General features: G+C 46.5%; 2 protein-coding genes across 2 annotated transcripts in view; both read right to left on the reverse strand.

Annotated features, from left to right (window-relative positions):
* Positions 1-21,684, reverse strand: part of LOC124287598 (fibrillin-2-like) — a 71,421-nt gene that overhangs the window by 24,345 nt on the left and 25,392 nt on the right. The window contains exons 24-35 of the mRNA XM_046724082.1: positions 15,836-16,021; positions 15,036-15,221; positions 14,717-14,902; positions 13,863-14,048; positions 13,400-13,585; positions 12,346-12,531; positions 12,042-12,227; positions 11,068-11,253; positions 10,009-10,194; positions 4,642-4,827; positions 991-1,176; positions 94-279 (exon numbers count right to left, since the gene is read on the reverse strand). Of these exons, the coding sequence (XP_046580038.1) occupies positions 94-279; positions 991-1,176; positions 4,642-4,827; positions 10,009-10,194; positions 11,068-11,253; positions 12,042-12,227; positions 12,346-12,531; positions 13,400-13,585; positions 13,863-14,048; positions 14,717-14,902; positions 15,036-15,221; positions 15,836-16,021 (2,232 nt within the window). The remainder of the gene's footprint in view (positions 1-93; positions 280-990; positions 1,177-4,641; positions 4,828-10,008; positions 10,195-11,067; positions 11,254-12,041; positions 12,228-12,345; positions 12,532-13,399; positions 13,586-13,862; positions 14,049-14,716; positions 14,903-15,035; positions 15,222-15,835; positions 16,022-21,684) is intronic.
* LOC124287618 (wnt inhibitory factor 1-like) lies at positions 6,261-9,120 on the reverse strand. The gene is made up of 5 exons (XM_046724120.1): positions 9,110-9,120; positions 8,836-9,020; positions 8,308-8,493; positions 7,611-7,796; positions 6,261-6,426 (listed from the first exon to the last, which is right to left on the reverse strand). The coding sequence occupies exons 2-5, from the start codon at positions 8,966-8,968 to the stop codon at positions 6,272-6,274; spliced, it is 660 nt and encodes a 219-aa protein (XP_046580076.1). The 5' UTR covers positions 8,969-9,020; positions 9,110-9,120; the 3' UTR covers positions 6,261-6,271.

Raw genomic sequence — 21,684 nt, forward strand, 5'->3', positions numbered from 1 at the left:
GTATTTAGTGATTTAGGTGTGTGAAGCAACCATTTAAAAACACTGAATACAACATTGAAACATTTCAGAATATACATTATACACTATACTTACCACACTTGGGACCGTTCCAGCCTTCTGTACACTCGCACACGCAGTTCTTCTGGTTAACCTTGCCATTGACACATACCGTGGTACATGGGGGCAGACTACAATCGTCACCACGGTAACCACCCACACAAGAGCACTGGCACGTTTTCTCATCCAGGGTTCCTCCATTGCTACATTTACGACTACAATCTGAAATGAAACATTCCAAACATAGTAGCTGAGTGAGCATATATGCCATGAACACGGGTATGGAGATTTAACCATTTTACCATATTCTGCCTACAAAACACAAAGAGGAGATGATCAAATATGATACTCACAGCTTCACTGATTTGATGTTATTGCCTGGTATTAATTTCTATTTGTTCTTTGGACATTGACCGGCTTTAACTAGTCTGAACCGATGGGTGACAATGGTGAAGATGTCCGACATTTGCGAAACCAGATTACCAGAAGATTATCGATAGAGTCGGCTTTTGTGTAGAAAAGGGTAATCTGAAAGATCTGAACATGATGTAACTGGACTGACTGACTTTGGTTTTACGCCGCTTTTAGCAATATTCCAGCAACATCACGGCGGGGGACACCAGAAATGGGCTTCACACATTGTACCCATGTGGGGATTCGAACCCGGGTCTACGGCGTGACGAGCCAACGCTTTAACCACTAGGCACCCCTAATGTAACTGGACAAATGGTAGGAAGGTCAAAGGGTCGTCAACGTCAAACAAATTTTTATCAAATGAATTAGGTAATCTATGGTCATGCAGTCACAATACTACAATGTGCGACATTAAATTGAAAATATCCTTGGGTAAACTGCAATTACCTGTATCAGATAGCAAACTTGTTTAGCTGAAGCATGCAAGTGTTTTGAATGAAACCGTTCTTCACAACTCACCACACTTTGGGCCTCTCCATCCTTCCGTACACACGCAGGCACAGTTCTCCTGGTTGACCTTCCCGTTCACACATTCCGTCTTGCACGGGGGCTTGGTGCAGTCGGCACCCCTGTAGCCACCAGCACACGTGCATTCACATTTGGCCGTGTCCAAAGTGCCCCCATTAGCACATTTGAGACTGCAATCTTTATGAAAACAAAACAAATTTAAATGGAGGCGCGTGTCTCAAATATGACTTAAATAAGAGAGAGTGAGTATGGTTTTACTCCGCTTTTAGCAATATTCAGCAATATCACGGTGGGGGACAACAAATGGGGCTTTACACAATGTGCCCATGTGGGATTCGAACCCGCAGGTCTACGGCGTGACAGGCCAACTCTTTAACCACTAGGCTACCACACCTCCCCGACTTAAAAAGGATTGCCAGACATCTGGACTATTTCATGTGCACGATACTTTCATCCATCAGGACGTGTTCACCCTCCATCTCCAAATTCGAAAACCCGCAAGTCAAAATGAGTACAATAGTGAAAGCTTGAGCCACATGTAAGAAACTGATTAAATTGTCTTTTCCAATAATCTTAGGTCTTAATATTCCAGGTTGAAAAGCGGGTTGTTTATTGGCATGTTACCAATGAATAATCTACAACATGTTCGCAATTAAGCTTGCCCTTTCGTTACAATCAGAAATAAGCCGAACATGCCAAAACAATAGGAAATCATTATGCAAAGTGCGCAACACTCAATTACCACCACTTGGCGCCAGTCCAGCCTTCTGTACATTCACAGAGGCAGTTCTTCTGGATTGACCTTGCCATTGACACATTCAGTCTTGCATGGAGGAAGGGCACAGTCGTTACCTCGGTATTCCCCCAGTGCATGGGCACGTACATTTCTCCTTATCCAGCGTACCTCCATTCGCACATTTCAAACTGCAGTCTGTAACCAGGAGACTATGTAATCATATTAGTTTCTTTGATAAATAACTAATGAATTACTGAATATGGACGAAACGGAAGATATGCCATCGTTTTTTTCTAATTGTCTGAACACATTTGTAATGAAAAGGAAATATTTATCGCTTCCCATATGTTCCTTTTCAAATCTTAAAATATTCAGGTCCGTTCTGTTAAACAGACCATGTTTCACGCATTAACATCACATTTTTACATAGCGTCATAACGTATGGTACTCACCGCACTTAGTACCGCTCCAGCCGTCGGAACACTCGCAAACACAGTTCTCTTGGTTGACCTTACCATTAACACATTCCGTCTTGCATGGGGTTTGCTACAATCGGCACCACGGTAGCAGGCCCCAACACACGTGCATTCACATTTGGCACTGTCCAAGCTTCCATTGTTCTTGCACACCAACTGGCAATCTAACGTTGAATCAATTGATAGCTCTTAAAACAGATACTGATAAGTGAACATGCTTAGGAAAATCTAAAATGTGAACGGAGACGGGTTCTCAAATATGTAAAAATAATATCGATTTCAACATCTGTGCAGTTCATGTGTACGCAATCTATTCGGGATATATTTTCATTCTAGATAAATTACATTAAAATTCAAACTACGTACCACACTTGGGACCAGTCCATCCTTCCGTGCATTCACAGGCACACGTCTTCTGGTTGACGTTCCCATTGACACATGCTGTCTTGCAGGGAGCTTGTGCACAGTCAGCTCCTCGGTAGCCACCAGCACAGGTGCATTTACAGGTGTCCTTGTTCAAGGTGCCGTTATTGGCGCATTTGAGATCACAATCTGCAAATAAAATACGAAAACATTTTAATGGGTTCAAAACAACTGAACTGGTTGTACATGTATAATATAATCCAGTATGAGCACATGGATTCCTATAGGCGGTGGCACTACCAATACAGACATACATACATACATACATACTGGCGTCAGGTCGAAATGTTTTGGTATTGAAAACATCCAGTGAACCAGTTGAGAACATCCAGTGACCATCCACCTACTAACATCTAGGTTCCAATACAGACATTTAAAATGAAACCTACCACACTTGGGTCCGACCCATCCTTCTGTACATTCGCAAGCACAATTTTTCTGGTTGACCTTTCCGTTGACACAGGCTGTATTACATGGCGGCAGACTACAATCGGCTCCTCGGTAGCCACCAGCACATGCACATTCACATTTGGCGCTGTCCAGCGTTCCTCCATTTGCACATGACAGCTTGCAATCTTGAAAATCAGGACATTTAAGAGCACAATAAAATGTATCCTTGTGGCTAAAGACATCTTAGTGTTAGATAAATTGTTCATAGAAGTCTCCATGTAGGAGAGTTCATTTTTCATTACATGTTATGTACACAAAATGTTAAATCAGTTGGCTTTTAACTACTAGAGATGCAACAATCTGCATTTCTTCAGTTAGTCATTAGTATATCATAAATGCATTGTAGAGCAGGATAACATCTGCAGTACTATTATGACCATGGTTGATTTTATACATTACCTATTCTAACACACAATTAATCCTGAGGAATACAAGAGACATTGATATCCATGGTATGTATTCAATACTCACCACACTTGGGACCACTCCACCCGGCTGTACACTCACAGGCACAGTTTGCCTGGTTGACCTTGCCATTGACACATTCCAGTGGTACATGGAGGCTTGGTGCAGTTTAGACCCCGGTGACCACCAACGCACGTGCATTCACATTTGTCCGCATTCAAGGGTGCCATTATTGCCGCACTGCCTACCGCAATCTAAATATCACACAGAAAGTTTAGTCTGACAGAAAATGTTTCGTGACTGTTTGGGAACTTTACCCTAAACTACAAGTACAATCGTTTTCTAAAGTGTCAGATGACATGACAGACCCAGTGCAGTTGCTTCATCCGACTGACAATGTATTTCCAGTGATAAACTAAGAAATAAAGCATACGAACCGTGCTCGTTTGCGTGCACTTGCATGCGATTCAAACATATGCCTTCATGATATGTCTGGAATAGTACGATCTTCCATTTTAAGAAGAATGTCTTATGAATACGGACATGACAATGTTTTCAGAAACATTGGTTCTCAATCCTGGTACAACTTACATATTCAGATACCTAATAGGCGTACAGAAAATATGCTACAGTAAGCCTACCACACTTGGGTCCACTCCAGCCTTTGTTGCACACGCATGCACAGTTCTCCTGGTTGACCTTCCCGTTGACGCAGGGTGTGGTACATGGATTCTTGCTGCAATCCTCACCACGGTAGCCACCGGCGCATGTACAAGTACACTTGTCCTTATCAAGCGTGCCGCCATTTTGACATTTGAGGACTGCAGTCTGAAACGCCACATTTTATGTAGTACATAATCCAGTGAACCAAGCTTCTTAGTATAGGGCAGAGAAAACATCCCATTTCGAAGAAAGTAATTATTTCTATTAACGACACCGTTGGGCGTTACACATTTGGAATACTGAAACGAGTTATGCTTTTACGTCTGTCATGCTAAGCTCCAACTTGGGATTTATCTTATGTTTGGACAACAGTGGATTCCATTCTATCGCCGATTGTCCAAGTTAAAAACACTTAGCAATCTGTTACAAAAGGAGGATAATTTGAATTTAATACTTGTATGACCTAACGTTTGGTCGTCATACTCTCACCACACTTGGGACCAGTCCAGCCGGTGCTACACTCGCAGGCACAGTTCTCCTGGTTGACCTTGCCGTTAACACAGACGGTGGTACATGGAGGCTTGGTGCAGTCCGCACCTCTGTATCCACCAGCACACGTGCATTCACATTTGGCCTTGTCAAGTGTACCTCCATTGCTACATTTAAGACTGCAGTCTGAAATTTTAAACCATTCAGTGACATCACTGGTAACATGGCCCGGTTAGGAACTTAGGCAATGTGCTACTGAATTATGTTGAACATTTGTATTAGCGAAACCTGTGTCAATTTGTGATCAATTGGTAGCATGTGAAGCTTGGCCTCTAATAATTTGTCCAGCTACAAACTTAACATGCTAACTGATTGTGAGTCAGGGTTTTACTGACTGACTGAGTTTGGTTTTACGCCGCTGTTTTAGCAATATTCCAGCAACATCACGGCGGGGGACACCAGAAATGGGCTTCACACATTGTACCCATGTGGGGATTCGAACCGGGTCTTCGGCGTGACGAGCCAACGCTTTAACCACTGGGCTATCCACCGCCCCGAGTCGGGGTTTTAAAGTGACAGCGAGTTGCAAGGATTGTGACTGTGTATAATTCATTCATACTAAATACATTGATAGTGTATAAATGCCTGTATACAAAAGGACAATAAAACAAGCAGACATATCAAATGAAAATGTATAAAAATGGGCTTTACATCACAGCAATCAAAGTTAGGTCACTATGGGGTTGTCACGAGTATTTTTGCTGCAAATGAAACACAAAATTCGAACGGATATATTCAAATACATCCGCTAAGCAAAGAAAGACAACAGCATCACTGTAAACTTAACACTGCAGAACACTGACCGCACTTTGAACCGCTCCAGCTCTGTGAACAGTCACATACGCCAGTTCTTCTGGTTGACCTTGCCGTTGACTTATTCTGTCTTGCATAGTGGTAGCCCACAATCATTACCGCAGTAGCCACCTGAACAACTACACTGACATTGCTCTCTGGTCAAGCGCTGGCACCCATTTTCACATTTAAGACTGCAATCTGAAACGAAAGCGTAATATACTTTGAGGCTGGTTTCATAATGGCAATAACAGTCGTAAATCGGCGAGTGTGTTAAGTTTTCCTTTGAAGATATGAACAGCTGAACATGTCGATGCATAGTTAGTAAAGGTTTGTGTTCTTGATAACGATTCTGATTTTTGACATTTGATCGTGAATATGTAAATGTTTGGAATATCACAACTGCACAATAGGATGACACACAATTCCTGCCTTTTAGACAAAGTGTAAGTCGGATTTGTTCTGTCCCTTGAATAAAGTCAGTAAAAGCGATAAACTGTCAATAAAGGAATCTTTGTTGAAAGCAGAGTCGTTAATACTACCAGATATTGCATTGTTATAGGTTTCGAAATTAAGGAAGTAACTTTTATGCAATATTCTATCAATATCACGGAAAGGGTAAAGAAGTTACCATTACACATTGTATAAAAGAAAGAATCGAACTCAGACCTTTTGAGTACGAACACTAATCAGTGTAGAAGTGAGCACAGCTCACATACCCCCGCTTCCCACTTTTGGGACATTGGAAATGACTGAACCGCTCCAGCCTTGTGAACAGTCACATACGCAGTTCTTCTGGTTGACCTTGCCGTTGACACATTCCGTCTTGCATGGCAGCAGCCACAATCGTCATTACCGCGGTAATACCTGAACAACTACACTCACATTTCTCCTGGTCAAGCGCACCCCCATTTTCACATTTAAGACTGCAATCTGAAGCAGAAAGTGTAATATACTTTGAGGCTGGTTTCGTAATGGCAATAACAGTCGTAAATCGGCGAGTGTGTTAAGTTATCCTTGAAGATATGAACAGCTGAACATGTCGATGCATAGTTAGTAAAGGTTTGTGTTCTGATAACGATTCTGAGTTTTTGACATTTGATCAGAATATGTGAATGCTTGGAATATCACAACTGCACAATAGGATGACACAGAATTCATGCCTTTTTAGACAAAGTGCAAGAGTCCGGATTTGCTCTGCCTTGGTCAGTCGGTAAAAGCGATAAAACTGTCAATAAAGGAATCTTTGCTGAAAGCAGAGTCGTTGTACTGCCAGATATTGCATGGTTATAGGTTTCGAGTGAAGTTAACTTTTATGCAATATTCTATCAATATCACGGAAAGGGTAAAGAAGTTACCATTACACATTGCATAAAAGAAAGAATCGAACCCAGACCTTTGGTACGAACACTAACAAGTGTAGAAGTGAGCACAGCTCACATACCCCCGCTTCCCACTTTGGGACATGGAAATGACTGATATTGATATATATAATGTGACAAGGATCAGCAGCTCACTTTCTCTTTGACTCTACTAATCTGTATATACATGTTAGATAATAGTTTTGGCATGTACTGATTACGGTTATAATTTATGGATTTTTTTGTGACATACAATTGAACTTGATTGTCTCATGTTGCACACAATGAAGTGGACATAGATGTAGATGCTATTTTATAGCACATGGCATATCTGTGGGTCATGATTAACTTGGTGAACCTAGCATGTATAGTTTCGATGATATGCCGTGGTGAGGTAACCATCAAATACATTTTGCATGTACCTAGCATGTAAACTTTAAGAGATATGCTCAGGCCAAAATAATCGAACACATTTGGCACTAAGTCATGTTTCCATGGGTAATGATTAACATGTGTGAAGTTTGATGAACCTGGCATGTAAACTTTAAGAAATATGCTCCGGACAAAGTTTCGAGACGGACGGACAGAATGAGCGCTATATACCCCCGTTACTTCGTAGCGGGAGTATAATTACCAGGCAGCCTCACTGCCAAGCTAATATGTGGCAACGGTGGAACCAGTCAGTATGCGAGGGCGTATCAACCATTCATCTTACAGAGACGGGAACAAGGTGATCTATGTAATTCATCTGGTTACCACAAGAAGATCCAGTCCACCCTGCTGTGCATTCACATGCGCAGTTCTTTTGGTTGACCTTGCCATTGACACACTCCGTCTTGCATGGAGGGAGACTACAGTCAGCCCCTCGGAAGCCGCCGGTACATCCACATTCACATTTGTCTTCGTCCAAGGTTCCCCCGTTAGAACATCTTAGATTGCAATCTGTATAGTTAAAAAATGATACTTGAGCAATTATTTAGCTCGACACTCGTGGTCAAGATGGAAATTATCACTAAATAACCACTCGATAGCTGCCGGACACGGGATGCTTTCAAACGACTGTACTTCTACAAACGCGCGTGCACTTCTACCTTATTGTTTAACTCGGCACACAATATTTTGGCGGTCTGTAAATAATCAAGTCTGGACCAGACAATCCAGAGACGAACAGCATGAGCATCAATCTACGCAATTGGGATACGATGATGTGTCAACCAAGTCAGCAAGACTGACCACCCGAACCAGTCAGTCGCCTCTTTCGACAAGCATGGATTACTGAGACTAATTGTAACCCGCATCTGCACGGTACCACCCCCTTCGGACAGCACTTGTTATTGTGGCAAAGTACAATACACCTTCCACGTTCTCCCTTGGATCATGTTAGAATATGCTTGCAATGATGATAATGGATCAGCTGTACACTTTCTTTGAACACACGGTCCATTCGACTTACCACACTTGGCTCCAGTCCAGCCTTGACTACATTCACACAGACAGGTAGCCTGGCTGACCTTCCCGTTGGCACACTCCGTCTTACATGGTGGCTTTGTGCAGTCGGCGCCTCGATAACCACCAGCACAAGTACATGTACACTTGTCCTTGTCTAGCACTCCTCCATTGGCGCATTTTAAGCTGCAAGCTGGAGGCAAAGATAAGGTTCGTCTAAGGTACAAGAATTAGGTTTGTGTGCATTTTTGTGGGAGAGGTGAGACTGTATATTGAGCTCTGGCGTACTACACTATTTAAGTAGTTAAATATTCGCCTTGAAGAGTGAATGAGTGAGTATGGTTTTATGCCACTGTTAGCAATATTCCAGCAATATCACGGCGGGGACGCTGGAAATAGATTCTCCACCTGGGTGCAATGCGTGAAGCCCAAATCCTGTCTTCCACGAACCAACGCTTTAACCACTAGGTTACACCGCCGTTCCGAAATATGTATAGGCACATTATGCGATTCAAACTGATTTGTTCTTACTTACCACAAGTGGGGCCGCTCCAACCGTCTGTACACTCACACGCACAGTTCTCTTGGTTGACCTTCCCATTCACACAGACCGTTTGGCAGGGAGGTTTGCTGCAGTCGGCACCCTGTATCCGCCAGCACATGCACATTCACACTTTGTTTTGTCCAAGGCTCCACCGTTCTTGCAAGCAAGTTGGCAGTCTGAAAAGAAAGGTGTGCACAGTAAATTTCAGAGGTAACATTTTCTAATTCAAATATATTAAGTAAAAGCTTTTGTAAACGATGCATACCACACTTGGGACCAGGTAAATAGATCTAGTTCTTAAATTTTAGTTGTGATTCTGGAATTAAATCAGTCTCGAAGATCTTAAATGCTACATTTGGTTCCCCAATTTAGATTTTATAGGGCTAGGCTGTTCACATTGTTACGAGAGTTTTTGTAATTTGTAATAACATTGGTAGGGTGATAATAATAATAATTATGAGTTTAAAGTTTTGAGTGTTGGTTGTGGGTCACATTTCGAGTCATATGTTCAGTGGCAACAGTATTTTAGCGGCACGCCTTTATGATAGCGCTCAGAGAGTTACCTCCTTGACCGGATGTTTATGTGTTGACATCGTCATGTCGTATGTTCAACACGTTTCAAGAAAGATCAAAGTGGTTAATGATACAGACATGCTTTGCTGGAAAGTTCGAGAATCTGTCAGTATATATAAAAGGCTGGCTGTTTGTGTGGGGTGACACGCAAGGACTGACACGGAATTACACGGCACTTTCGATATCACTGGAGTTGCCCATCGTTGTTTGCCTTCGTCCTTCGTCACATCGACATCGTCTGACCCTGACACTTCGTGCCTGACTGCTCTCATTTGTAAACAAGCTCCATTTAGAATATCTGATCTCACTGTGGTTACCACGACTCTAGAGAGTTAATATTTATATGTGACCCATTACTTTAGATTTGTGACTCAATTGCATTGTACTAGAAATCTGTATTGTGATTCATTGTAGCTTGCTCATTGTTTGCTCAATATATTATTGAATATTTTAGACTTGTCTGTTATATTTTGCTGGTTCAAAGGGGATTCTTAAACCCTTTGTCACGGCAATTTATTAACCGTAACAACTCGAGCGTTTGGAGAAATATTTTCATGTAAGACACATTACATTAAAATTCAGACTACGTACCACACTTGGGCCCAGTCCAGCCTTCCGTGCATTCACAGGCACACGTCTTCTGGTTGACGTTCCCATTGACGCATGCTGTCTTGCAGGGAGCTTGTGCACAGTCAACTCCTCGGTAGCCACCAACACAGGTGCATTTACAGGTGTCCTTGTTCAAGGTGCCGTTATTGGCGCATTTGAGATCACAATCTGTAACGATAGTAAATTCAACGTGTTTGCATTCATCAATAGTCTTGAATAGTTACACATTCCCCACTATATACACACACACGTATCTGTCATGTTCTCATTTATCAGTGATGGGAAAACATCACGATTCTCCATTGCATGCAGAAGCCTAGTGGAGGGTTGGCCCACTTTCAGTCTTCATTAGGAATGTGTGAATGGGATCGTCATCTACCATAAGAGATGAAATAAGGTTTTAACATTGCCATTACAGTGACTGCATTGTAGTGAAATGCATGCGTGCAAGTCAAATGCCGATTATATAGTTTCTGACCGCCGAGATTCAAAAGACGACGCGCAACAATGACAGTGTACCGATTCCAACACGATCAAACCTTAGTTTTATCCTCTAATGCCAAACACCAGGCAGATTAACTAGCGTGAAACATCAGAATGATGTCTTGTTTACAAGACCGCTGAGGTGGCAAATATGGACTTTATCCCAAATTTCTTAAAATAGCTGTACAAGGTATTTTATCCTGTCGTGTAGATCAATCTTCTATATGTTGAGCCATGTAGGCGTTATCGACTCATTTCTCACATTCAGGTGATCACTGTCCTTTGTCATGGTTGTTAGGTGATTGTTTGGGTGGGTGAATGGAGGAATACTCTTCTGGCAAGCATGACAGACTTGTGTGCCATGTTCTCTTCATTTATTATCTCGATGAAAGGGGAAATGTAGATCTAACGTTTTTCATTTAATAAACGTACAACCTGCCTCGTCCCTGAAAACACTTTCCCAGACTAATGTTGTAGCACTTTAACGCAACCAATTCAGTATGCTTTGTCTGACAAATTAGGTATACCGAACATGAGATGTAATGACATTTGCCTTACCACACTTGGGACCAGTCCACCCTTCGGTACAATCACAGGCACAGTCCTTTTGGTTGACCTTCCCGTTGACACAGACCGTCTTACAAGGTGGTAGTGTACAATCACCTCCTCGGTAGCCACCCGCACATGTACACGCACACTTCTCTTCGTCCAAGGCTCCTCCATTGGCACAACTCAGCTTGCAATCTTCGGAAAGATACTTTAACTTTCGTATTTACTGATTACATAAGTCATTAATGACAAAATGCCATTTAGGAGGCAAAATATAACATGTTATATTTGGGTTATAATTTATGTGTACAGATTCTAATATTTTTAGGGGTTGAGTCACATCAGGTTTGTGTGACCAGTATCACAGAGTGGGTTTAGAACCAGAGTGAGTGAGTTTAATCTCTAGTATAACGTGCTTGATTACATACGTCATCTAAAACTGATCAAGTGTTTGCTGCACCGTCAAAGGCGATGCTATAATACTAATAGTCACCTCTGCGTCAGGTTCTGATGAAGTTAAGACTATTCGCTAACAAATTCACATTTTCTCATGCGTTTAGGCACTGAATTAAAATCGATGTTCAAAAACGTATTTCAACTAAATACTTGTATAATCGAATGAATCCTCGTTATACTGACTGACAGGGTTTGGTTTTACTCCGCTTTTAGCAATATTCCAGCAACATCACGACGGGGGACACCAGAAATCGGCTTCACACATTGTACCCATGTGGGGATTCGAACCCGGGTCTTCGGCGTGAAGAGCCAACGCTTTAACCACTAGGCTACCCCACCGCCCCGAATCCTCGTTATACACGCCACACTTGGGAACGCTCCATCCAGCTGTACACTCGCAGGCACACGTTTTATGCATAAGAGCGTATGTATATAATACGTCAGCCACACTGGAAGCAGTTAAAACCTGAAGATAATATGGTTATGGTTAAGCTGAAAGTCCGAACTCGAAAAACTTGTACACTCACCACACTTGGGACCACTCCACCCGGCTGTACACTCGCAGGCACAGTTTGCCTGGCTGACCTTGCCATTGACACATTCCGTGGTACATGGAGGCTTGGTGCAGTTTAGACCCCGGTGACCACCAACGCACGTGCATTCACATTTGTCCGCATTCAAGGTGCCATTATTGCCGCACTGCCTACCGCAATCTAAATGCAGATGACAATTTAAGATTCAGTACATACATGTATAACATATTTTATGCCTATTGAGGACCTACACGTTAAGTACCCTCTGGTATTGCTTGTCGAATGTAAATGAACTCACCACAATGTTGTCCAGCCCAGCCTTCTGAGCACTTGCAAACACACGTCTCCTGATCCACCTTTCCATTAACACATTTTGTCGTACACGGGGGCTTGCTACAATCATTTCCTCTATAGCCATCCACGCAAGTGCACGCGCACTTGTCTGCGTCCAAGGTACCGCCATTCTCACATTTGAGGTTGCAATCTGGAACAGTTTAGTACGTGTTCAGTTTCACAATATAACACTTGTCAAAGATAAACGACTCACCCAAGAGACGACATGTGGTAAAAGGCACTATAAGGTCATGGACTAGTGCAGAACTGTTGTAAGTAGCCCCACGATGACAAGTCATTGTTATAGGAATTAGTTAAGTCACAATTAGGGTTGGTTTGTTCAAACCAAATATGTTTGATAGTATAATACAAAAAGGGACGTTTTAGTCGAAAACATTGTCACTTTAGAATATCAAAAAGGTAGTACAAATCTCAACCAGCTACTAAATTTAAACGGGGAAAACAGGTGCTGTGCGACCAAAACTTTTCGATAAGCAAAATACAGGAGTTAAACATCACTCGTACAGTATGGAGCGCTTTTGTAGCCAGTCTGAACAGGACGTTGTCAAACATACGCTGAATGTTCATTATTGATGCGAGATTTCACATGAAAACTTGTTGCTTATTCTACTGTCGCTCTTCACTCTGCGTCAGAATAATGTCTTCATTTTGTCATTTACCGATGTACAGTTACAGTTGTAACCGGTGTATGGGTTCACCCTAGTTTCAGTTTAGAAATCACCAGCATGGGGATTGAACACAAGTAAACGACTTGTTTCGTCATTAAAATGGAGAGGCCGACAGGGTTAAACAAGTGCAATTGTATTTCGTACAATACGGGACGGGTAACTTACCGCTGACCTTCCGACATCCCACTGGCCACTACGTTACGTTCAACGAGGACCCATTCAAATGGTGATTAATTCAAATGATATATTAAAGAATCAGCTGTATAAATGGGTTTGAAATCGCCAGAAGGAAAGCGTCAAAACATGAATACATAAACGTTAAAAACTAACCGCATTTCGGACCCTTCCAGCCTTCTGTACACTCGCATAGACAGTTCTTCTGGTTCACTTTACCATTGACACATTCTGTCTTGCATGGCGGAAGACTACAATCGTTTCCACGGTAACCACCCGTACACGCGCACTGGCAGTTCTCGGTGTTTAACGTGCCTCCATTTTGACATACGAGACTGCAATCTGAACATGGACAATATTGAATATTTACAAAAACGTTATCGAGTAGTCACCTCACCAACTAAGAACACTCAATGTCTTACAGAATATTCTTCTGTGGAACTATGAAATATACAATGCCATTTAGAAAGTGGTCAAATGTAACATGTTATATTTGGGATTACACTTTCTTAGTAAAGTTCAGATTCTAGTACTTTTGGTGGTGTTGAGCCCAATCCGGGATTTGAACCCACATCCGGGAACTATGAAAAGGTTTTGAAGTGCCCATCAACAAACTTACCGCATTTTGGACCATACCATCCTTTGGTACATACGCAAGCACAGTTTGTCTGGCTGACCTTCCCATTGACGCACTCCGTCTTGCATGGGGGTTGCGTACAGTCGGCCCCCCGATAGCCACCCGTGCAGGTACAGGTACATTTGTCTTTATCCAAGGTTCCATCGTTGGCACATTGAAGACTGCAGTCTAAAATGCGAGCAGTGAAATCGTTCGAAATACACAAGATTAGTTTTTGCAAATAGCTACCAGTTTGGACCGAGAAAGGTTTTTTTTACGCCGGCAAAAACTGTGCGAGTCACATATAGTACGTCTGTGGGGTGCGAATCAGGAACTTCGGAATGACGAGCATACGCATTAACCACGAGGCTATCCCAGTGCCCAGTTTTAACTCTTGAGGCGGGTGAGGTGAACTGGGGTTTAACGTCGTACTTAATATTTCGCTCATATGACGACGTGCATGCATGCGCGTGTACTAGCCAAGACTTCAGCTGGTTTTATAGTGCTAGCTCACAGAGATACCATGCCGCAGTTAAGCATGAATACCCCACTCAGACACATTATACCGACTCCGAGCCGACCAGGCCTGTTGTACCGATTAATGCCGAGCGCCAGGCAGGGACCAACAAGTACATATTTTAACGTCTTTTGGTATGACGCGGCCGGGGATCGAACCAGCAACCTTCCGCTCTCCGGGCGGACGCTGTAACCACTACACCACGGAGGCGGTCTATCTCTCAAGGCATTGCGCTAATATACTTATCGGTTGTATTGGTACATGTATAACCCAACTGAAGTTCGAACTTAATACATATCTAAGCATGAGAATGATCAGCACAATTAGCATTTTAACGTACCACACTTGGGTCCACTCCATCCCTTTGTGCACTCGCAGGCACAGTTCTCCTGGTTGACCTTGCCGTTGACACACTCGGTGGTACACGGTGGAAGGCTGCACACAGCACCCCGGTATCCCCCGGTACAGGTGCACTGACACGTGTCTTCATCCAGTTTTCCTCCATTCTGGCATTTCAGATTACAATCTGAAAGCAAGAGATGAAAACGGTTAACAGTTTCAATTATCGATCATTCGCCAATGTATATTTTTAGACATAATGTAGACATAACATATACTATATACATTATTTAAATATAATGTAACGTTAATACACGCACCACACATTGGGCCAGTCCATCCTTCGTTACACACACATGCGCAGTTCTCTTGGCTGACTTTCCCGTTGGTACATGGCGTTGTACAAGGAGGCTTGCTGCAGTCTGCACCACGGTAACCACCGGTACATGCACATTTGCAGGTAGCTTTGTCCAAGGTTCCTTTATTCTGGCATTTCAGGCTACAGTCTGGAGCAATTAGAATATCGTATACTAATGTTACATGCTAGTTACAACTGTTTCTGTAGAATCTAGTGATTTAAGGATATTAGGTTTAATGCCAGCCAGCATCGCCAATGGGTTTGGGCCAGCATTGCCAATGAGTTTGGGCCAAACTATTCACAAAAGCGGGATCAACGTCGATCACGCAGAGTTAAGCAGACAATGATGCAAGCGACACTTATCACTTAGTTGCATCTTACAAGTAAAGGATGCTTGAGACTGATTCCCCAGTTTGATGGGCCACTGAAAGCTGCAGTGGCAGACATGCACCAATTCCTCAGTGGAGGTATGCAGTATAAGGTGTGACTAATGCAAGCGGTGAAATTAGTCTCGTTCTCGTTTATGAAGGATATCAATCGACTGAACTGTAATGAATTTAAAAGGAGTACAGCTCTATTCCCCAAACAGTGGACGCAACCCACCCCCACCCCCACCCCCACACACACACACACACGTAGTAAGATTATTCTGCCCGGTTTCGTCGTACCAACTATTCGCTCTCAGCAAACGCTCTAACCATTACACCACGGAGGCGGTCTCCGTGTTTTGAATTGTGTCGGCAGGACCGAAGAATTACCTACCACATTTAGGTCCGCTCCAGCCTTCGTAGCACTGACAGGCACAGTTCTCCTGGTTCACTTGGCCGTTGACACAGACGGTGGTACATGGAGGCTTGCTGCAGTCGGCGCCGCGGTGACCACCCGCACATGTGCATTCACATTTGGTGCTGTCCAACGTCCCATTGTTTTTGCATGTCAGCTGACAGTCTGTAATACCATTTAAATAGATTTGTCAGTGCCAGAAAATAAATCTCACATCTGCAGAAACCGATTCCGTTGTGGTGAAACGCAAAATATTTATAAATATACTATCACCGACACAAGGCGAAAGGTTAATTGTCCTGCTCTACCGGTAGCTTCTGCTTTTCACAATTTACATATAATCTATGTATGTTCGGCGTCTCTTGTTTCAATACTACTGGAATACACAAGTGGCATGAAAACAGCCTGATTGACCATGCAGTTCGGTAACCATACCGAAATGGTTGAAGTAAAATCATTTAAAGCAATTAATATCCTATTGTACCCAGACACGTGCATGAAATTAGGCTAAACCTGAAAGGACATGCAGGACTCTCTTCGAAGAATTGAAAACCTCTTCAGGTTTGGTTAATTCTTCTTCATAGAGATCGTCCTTGGGGTACATATTATGCATAAACACAGACTCCCAAAGACCGGAGGCCAGGGAGGAGGGAATTCTGTCCAAGCACACACAAATATAGCGATCGTATCATGGAAAAAAATTGAACAGACGCCATAACACTCACCTGTCACGTGTCCCAGTTGCGCTTCCGCGAGAGGCATTATGGGAGGGGAACTGACAGGGAGGAATTGTACTCAAAGACGACCTCCATTTAGCATAATGAGACAACGCACATAGTGTGAATGTCAATAAAGCCCCACCCACGAAGTGTCTATTAGTGAGCACCGTAGGGGGGAATGCAATACCGCTCACAATCGACAAATAACTCCTAAGAGAATCGAAAGGGGGTACATGTTCTCTGAGTGAGCTCACAGTAGCAGACATGTCAATAATACAAATATTGTACAGCAGCGTCAAAACAAACCAATAAACCAAGACTCACTCGGTCAGGGTGGCAGGACACTGTCCACTGGAGAGAACAGTACGGCCAAAGCTCGCACGATTACGGGAATGCGTATCGAGCTGATAATGCCGTATAAACGTGCTTGGCCGGCTCCAAATAGCGGCAGAGCAGATCTCTTCAATGGGGAGTGCCGATGCAAAAGCTTTTGATGCGGCTACTGCCCTGACCGAGTGAGCCTTCAACCCCTCAGGGGGAAGCTTGCCCTTAGCCTGATAAGCGGCACAAATACACGAAACGAGCCAGCGAGACAAAGTCTGTTTGCTCGCTGGCAGACCAGCCTTCCCGCCACCGTAACAGAACAGCTGGGTACCCGTACGGATCCCCTGCGTTCGTTTGATATAGACTTTGAGCGTCTTACGGACATCCAACGGGTGAGTGCTCGTAGGAGTGGTCCCCGATGTGGAAGGCTGGGTAAGAGTAGGAAGTTCGATAGGAGCTGTCACATGGAAAGCGTGATCGACCTTCGGTCGGTAAGCATCTGGGAGGCGAATACTGACACGATCCGTGTGAAACAGTCAGCGCCGGGTCGGACGACATAGCATGTAAATCGCCGACCCTACGTCCAGATGTTACCGCCACCAAAAACACAGCTTTCCAAGTTAACTGAATGGAAATAGCCGATAGGTGTGAGAAAGTAGGACCGGACAGCCAATCTAGCACAATTGACAAATCCCAAGGTGGACTGGTTCGCATAGCGCAGGTCGAATCCGTTCCGCGCCAGCAAGAAAGCGCTGTATGAGAGGGTGCTGCCCCAGAAGAGCACCATCGACAGGGGTGTGAAAAGTGGAAATAGCGGTGGAGTAGCCACGAATGGTCGAAGCCGCCAGGCCTTCTTCCAAACGAGCTTGCAAAAACTCCAATACTCGGACTAAATCCACAGAAAAGGGATCTGCAATGCCCCTATCTGAACACCAGCGAGCATAGCGGGACCACCTATCCTCGTACTGAACGTTTGTCGAATCCCGCCTCGAAGCCAGAATTGTGTCTGCAACTGCTGCAGGAATTCCGCGTGCCTGGAGGCTAGACCTGACAGAGGCCAAGCCACCCACTGAATCCGTGGATTTGGGTGAGGCGCTCCGTTCTGAGTGAGAATGTCCGGTCGTAAAGGTAATAGAACAGGAGGCTGAGCCAGAAACCTGAGAATTACCGGAAACCAGCTCTGTGACGGCCAAAGCGGTGCCAGTAGCACAAGTAGCCGAGCTGGCTGGGTGGACAGCTGTGAAAGGACACGGGGAATGAGTGGTAACGGCGGGAACGCCCAGAGCACTTTGCCCGTCCAATCCAGCAGGAAGGCGTCAGCAGCCAACGCCCCTGGGTCCGGTATCCGAGAGCAGAACATGGGTGTCTGATGCGTCCCGCCGGACGCAAACAGATCCACCTGGAACGACCCGTACAACTGGGAGATTACTGTGAAAATCTGCCTGTCGAGCATCCACTCGTGCGGGGCCAGGATCCGGCGAGAGAGCGCATCTGCTCGCACGTTCTCCAGCCCCGGGAGATAAACGGAGTACCTGACAATCGTACTGGTCGCACCAGAGGAGAAAGTCCCACGCCTCCCGGAGGAGGCGCTGGGGACACCGTGCCTCCTGCTTCAGGATGTATGCGACATGGCCGTCTGGTTGTCCAACTGAAGACGGACTACCTGGCCACGGACATGCTCTCTGAAGCGCTGGAATACCAACCGCACAGCTCTCAGTTCCAACACGTTGATGTGAAGGTGGGCTTCGGCTTCGGACCAGAGTCCGGATGCCGACAGACTGCCCAGAACACCCCCCCAGCCCGTGAGGGACGCATCGGTCTGAACTGTGAGAGCTGGCGTCGGGATTTCCAAGGGGATCCCCCTGGTGAGATTCACGACATTTGTCCACCACTGAAGAAGAGGTGTCAACCACTCGGGGACTGTGAGACTGCACTCCAGATCCTCCGTGTGAGTCCACAGCCGAGCCAAAGCTTGCTGTATAGGACGCATCCTCAACCGCGCCCGCCACACTACAGAGATTGTCGCCGCCATATGGCCCAGTAGACGGAGCCAAGTCCGTGCTGGTGCCTGGGGCTGGGAGAGGAATGAAGATACCATCTCCCGAACTCTGGTGATCCGGTCGGGCGACAAGGAAACGAGATCCTTGTTCGTTTGGAATCGCGCTCCAAGAAAAACCAAGTCCTGGGTGGGTACCAGGTCGGATTTCTTGAGGTTGATGATCCACCCCAGTCGAGTTAGAATGTCTATCACTGTGTGAGTAGCATCTTGACTCGCTGGCTGAGTTAGTGCTCCGAGCAACCAGTCGTCTAGGTAAGGGTAACAACGCCTTCCTTGCGAACGAGCTAGGGTAGCTGGGACTAACATGAGCTTGGTGAACACCCTTGGGGCAGTCGATATGCCGAAGGGGAGCACCCTGAATTGGTAACACATCCCGCCGTGAAGAGAACCGAAGGTACTGCTTGAACGATGGATGTATTGGTACATGCAGATACGCGATCCTTTAGGTCGATTGACGTGAGCCAATCGCCGGGCTGAACAGATGAGATCACCGAGCGCAGTGTCTCCATCTTGAAGGATGGTACTTTAGCATGCGATTCAACCCCTTGAGGTTGAGAATAGGATGGAACCCGCCGCCTTTCTTCGACGAGGAAGTACGTGGAGTAAAATCCCGCCTGTTCCTCTCCGGTGGAATGCGCCGATTGCGGACTTGTCCAGCAGAGCCTGAACTTCGTCGCGCAATATGTCCGCCCTGGCCTGACATGACGGCACCGGAGTGTGACGTATGCCGGTGAAGTCGGGCGGACCTCGCTTCCACAGTGGTAAATGGCCTATGCTGACCGTGGCCAGCACCCAAGCGTTGTTGGTAGCCTTCTCTCATTCCGGCAGGAATAGAGAGGCGGCCTCCCACTGGGATATGGGGTAGGAGCGCGCGGCGTGGACCCTAGTAGCGGAGCTGACTGGGTGTGACACACGGCTTGAGCGGCAGCCTGATGGGTTAACGGGAGGTCGGGGCAGACCTCCCGCGCCCGCGAAAAGGCTGGGAGCTAGTCGAGGACTGCTCCTTGCCCCTACCCTTGGCGGACCTGTTCCTCCGCCTACCCCTACCAAGCGCCGGCCAGCCGGCAGACTCGGCGTAGGCTGCAGCCCCGGCGGAGGAAGGTGGAACGGGAGCGCGTGAGCGAGACACCCGCGGGTGCTCCAACAAGGCCTTAGAATCCTTGAAGGAGGTAGCTGCAGCAGCAGCCTCCCGTATGACCTGCTGGGCCCCTGGAAAGAGGGTCGCTCCCAGACGGAAAGGGAGGGCCAGCAAGGTCTGCTGCGTCGCTGCCGAGTACCTAGACGTCGACAGCCACAGCTTGCGCATCCCCATGACTGCGCACATCACCGTCGACGCTGCAGACCGCAAAGAGTCGCGCGGCAGGTGGGCCTGCACTTCCGGTGAGCTGACGGAGCAGCACGACATGCGCGAAACGTCGCCAGCATGCCCTCCGCCTCCAGGGCCGACCTCTGAATAGAGGAGAGGTAGGCCTCGTGGACCACCCTGACCTGCTGCATTGCGTTCCGGTAGACCTCCTCGTAGGTCCGGTACGCGTGCCGCAGGGGGGCGCCCGCGAGGGCAAAAGGTGGAGTGAGGCGCCTTTGCCGAGCAGCCGGAGCTGCTCCGGAGGAAGCCGAGCCTCCCCCCAGGGCGACGGAAGTGAACACGGACTCGTCAACGATGGGAACTACAAACAGGGAGTCCTCCCCAAGCTGGTAGCGCCGCACGAGATCCGGCAAGTCGAACCGGACTCGGGCACCAGACAAGAGGGGATCAACCACGTCTGAGACCAACGAAGGCAAAATGCGGAGCTGCGTCTGCGAGGGTTGCCGAGGGGCAAACGCCTCGCCAGGCAAGCGGAACTCAGCCGAGTCCACGCAACCCACAGGCACCGCGGCTTGGGGTAGGCCCTCGGCAATTCTTTGCCGGACCTCCCGCAGAGCCGAAGCAAAACGGAAGCCTCCGTCATGCTCCTCTACCTCCCCAAGCTCCATTGCCTCGGCGCCCGAGCCTGAGTCAGAGGCTGGGTCTCCTCCGAAAGAGGACCCTAACCCCGACCCGGTGGGCTGCCTAACGCTAGGAAGCACAGAAAGGGAAGAGCAGACAGACTGCTCCACGTCGGCGCCAGCAGGCGTGCATGGACCCCGGTCCCGAGACGCTGGAGGCAGGCCAGGCAGAACTGGTGCCTCCGCTCTCATGGGGCGGGAGTGCGCAGGGACTGGAACACCAGGAATACTCAACGGTCCCTGCGCCAACTCCGAGAGGGGGACTGGGAGCACCTCCCCCTCCGGGGCAGCCGAGGCGTCCGGACCCGAAGCCAGAGGCAACGGGTCAACAGACGCCTCAAGGCTGAGGGATCGAGCCGAGCCCGGCGATCCCACCCCCTGACTCTCCGCCCCCCGTCCGGAGTGAGCGAGGAACTCCTGGCGGAGACCTCCAACTGACTCACGAACGAGGGACTTCACAGAGTCCATATGCTGCTGAAACAAGGTTTCCATTATCGACATGTCAAAGCCACCAGTACTGGCGGGAGAGGGGGTTTGGCCACGGATTTTTTTTCCTTTTTTGACGGCTTTTTAGCCTTAGACGGGGGGACCTGCGTCAGTTCCCCACCCGCCTCACGCATCTCCCGGTAGAAGAGCGTATCCGCCGCCCTCCTCTTTTGGGCCCGGGGGGAAAACCCAAGACATATTGGACAAGATTCCGCATCGTGTCCCGTCTTCTCGAGACAGGCAACGATTGTCTC

The sequence above is a fragment of the Haliotis rubra genome, unplaced genomic scaffold (genome assembly GCF_003918875.1).
Source record: "Haliotis rubra isolate DU_JTF1 unplaced genomic scaffold, ASM391887v1 Scf402, whole genome shotgun sequence".
Lineage (NCBI taxonomy): Eukaryota > Metazoa > Mollusca > Gastropoda > Lepetellida > Haliotidae > Haliotis > Haliotis rubra.

Coding starts and splice junctions, on each gene's coding strand:
- LOC124287618 (XM_046724120.1), bottom strand. CDS start 8,968: ATGTGCATGTGCTGGCGGATACAGGGTGCCGACTGCAGCAAACCTCCC. Junction 8,494..8,835: donor TTGGAGCGGCCCCACTTGTG/GTAAGTAAGAAC, acceptor CTTTGCCTCCAG/CTTGCAGCTTAAAATGCGCC. Junction 7,797..8,307: donor CTGGACTGGAGCCAAGTGTG/GTAAGTCGAATG, acceptor TTAACTATACAG/ATTGCAATCTAAGATGTTCT.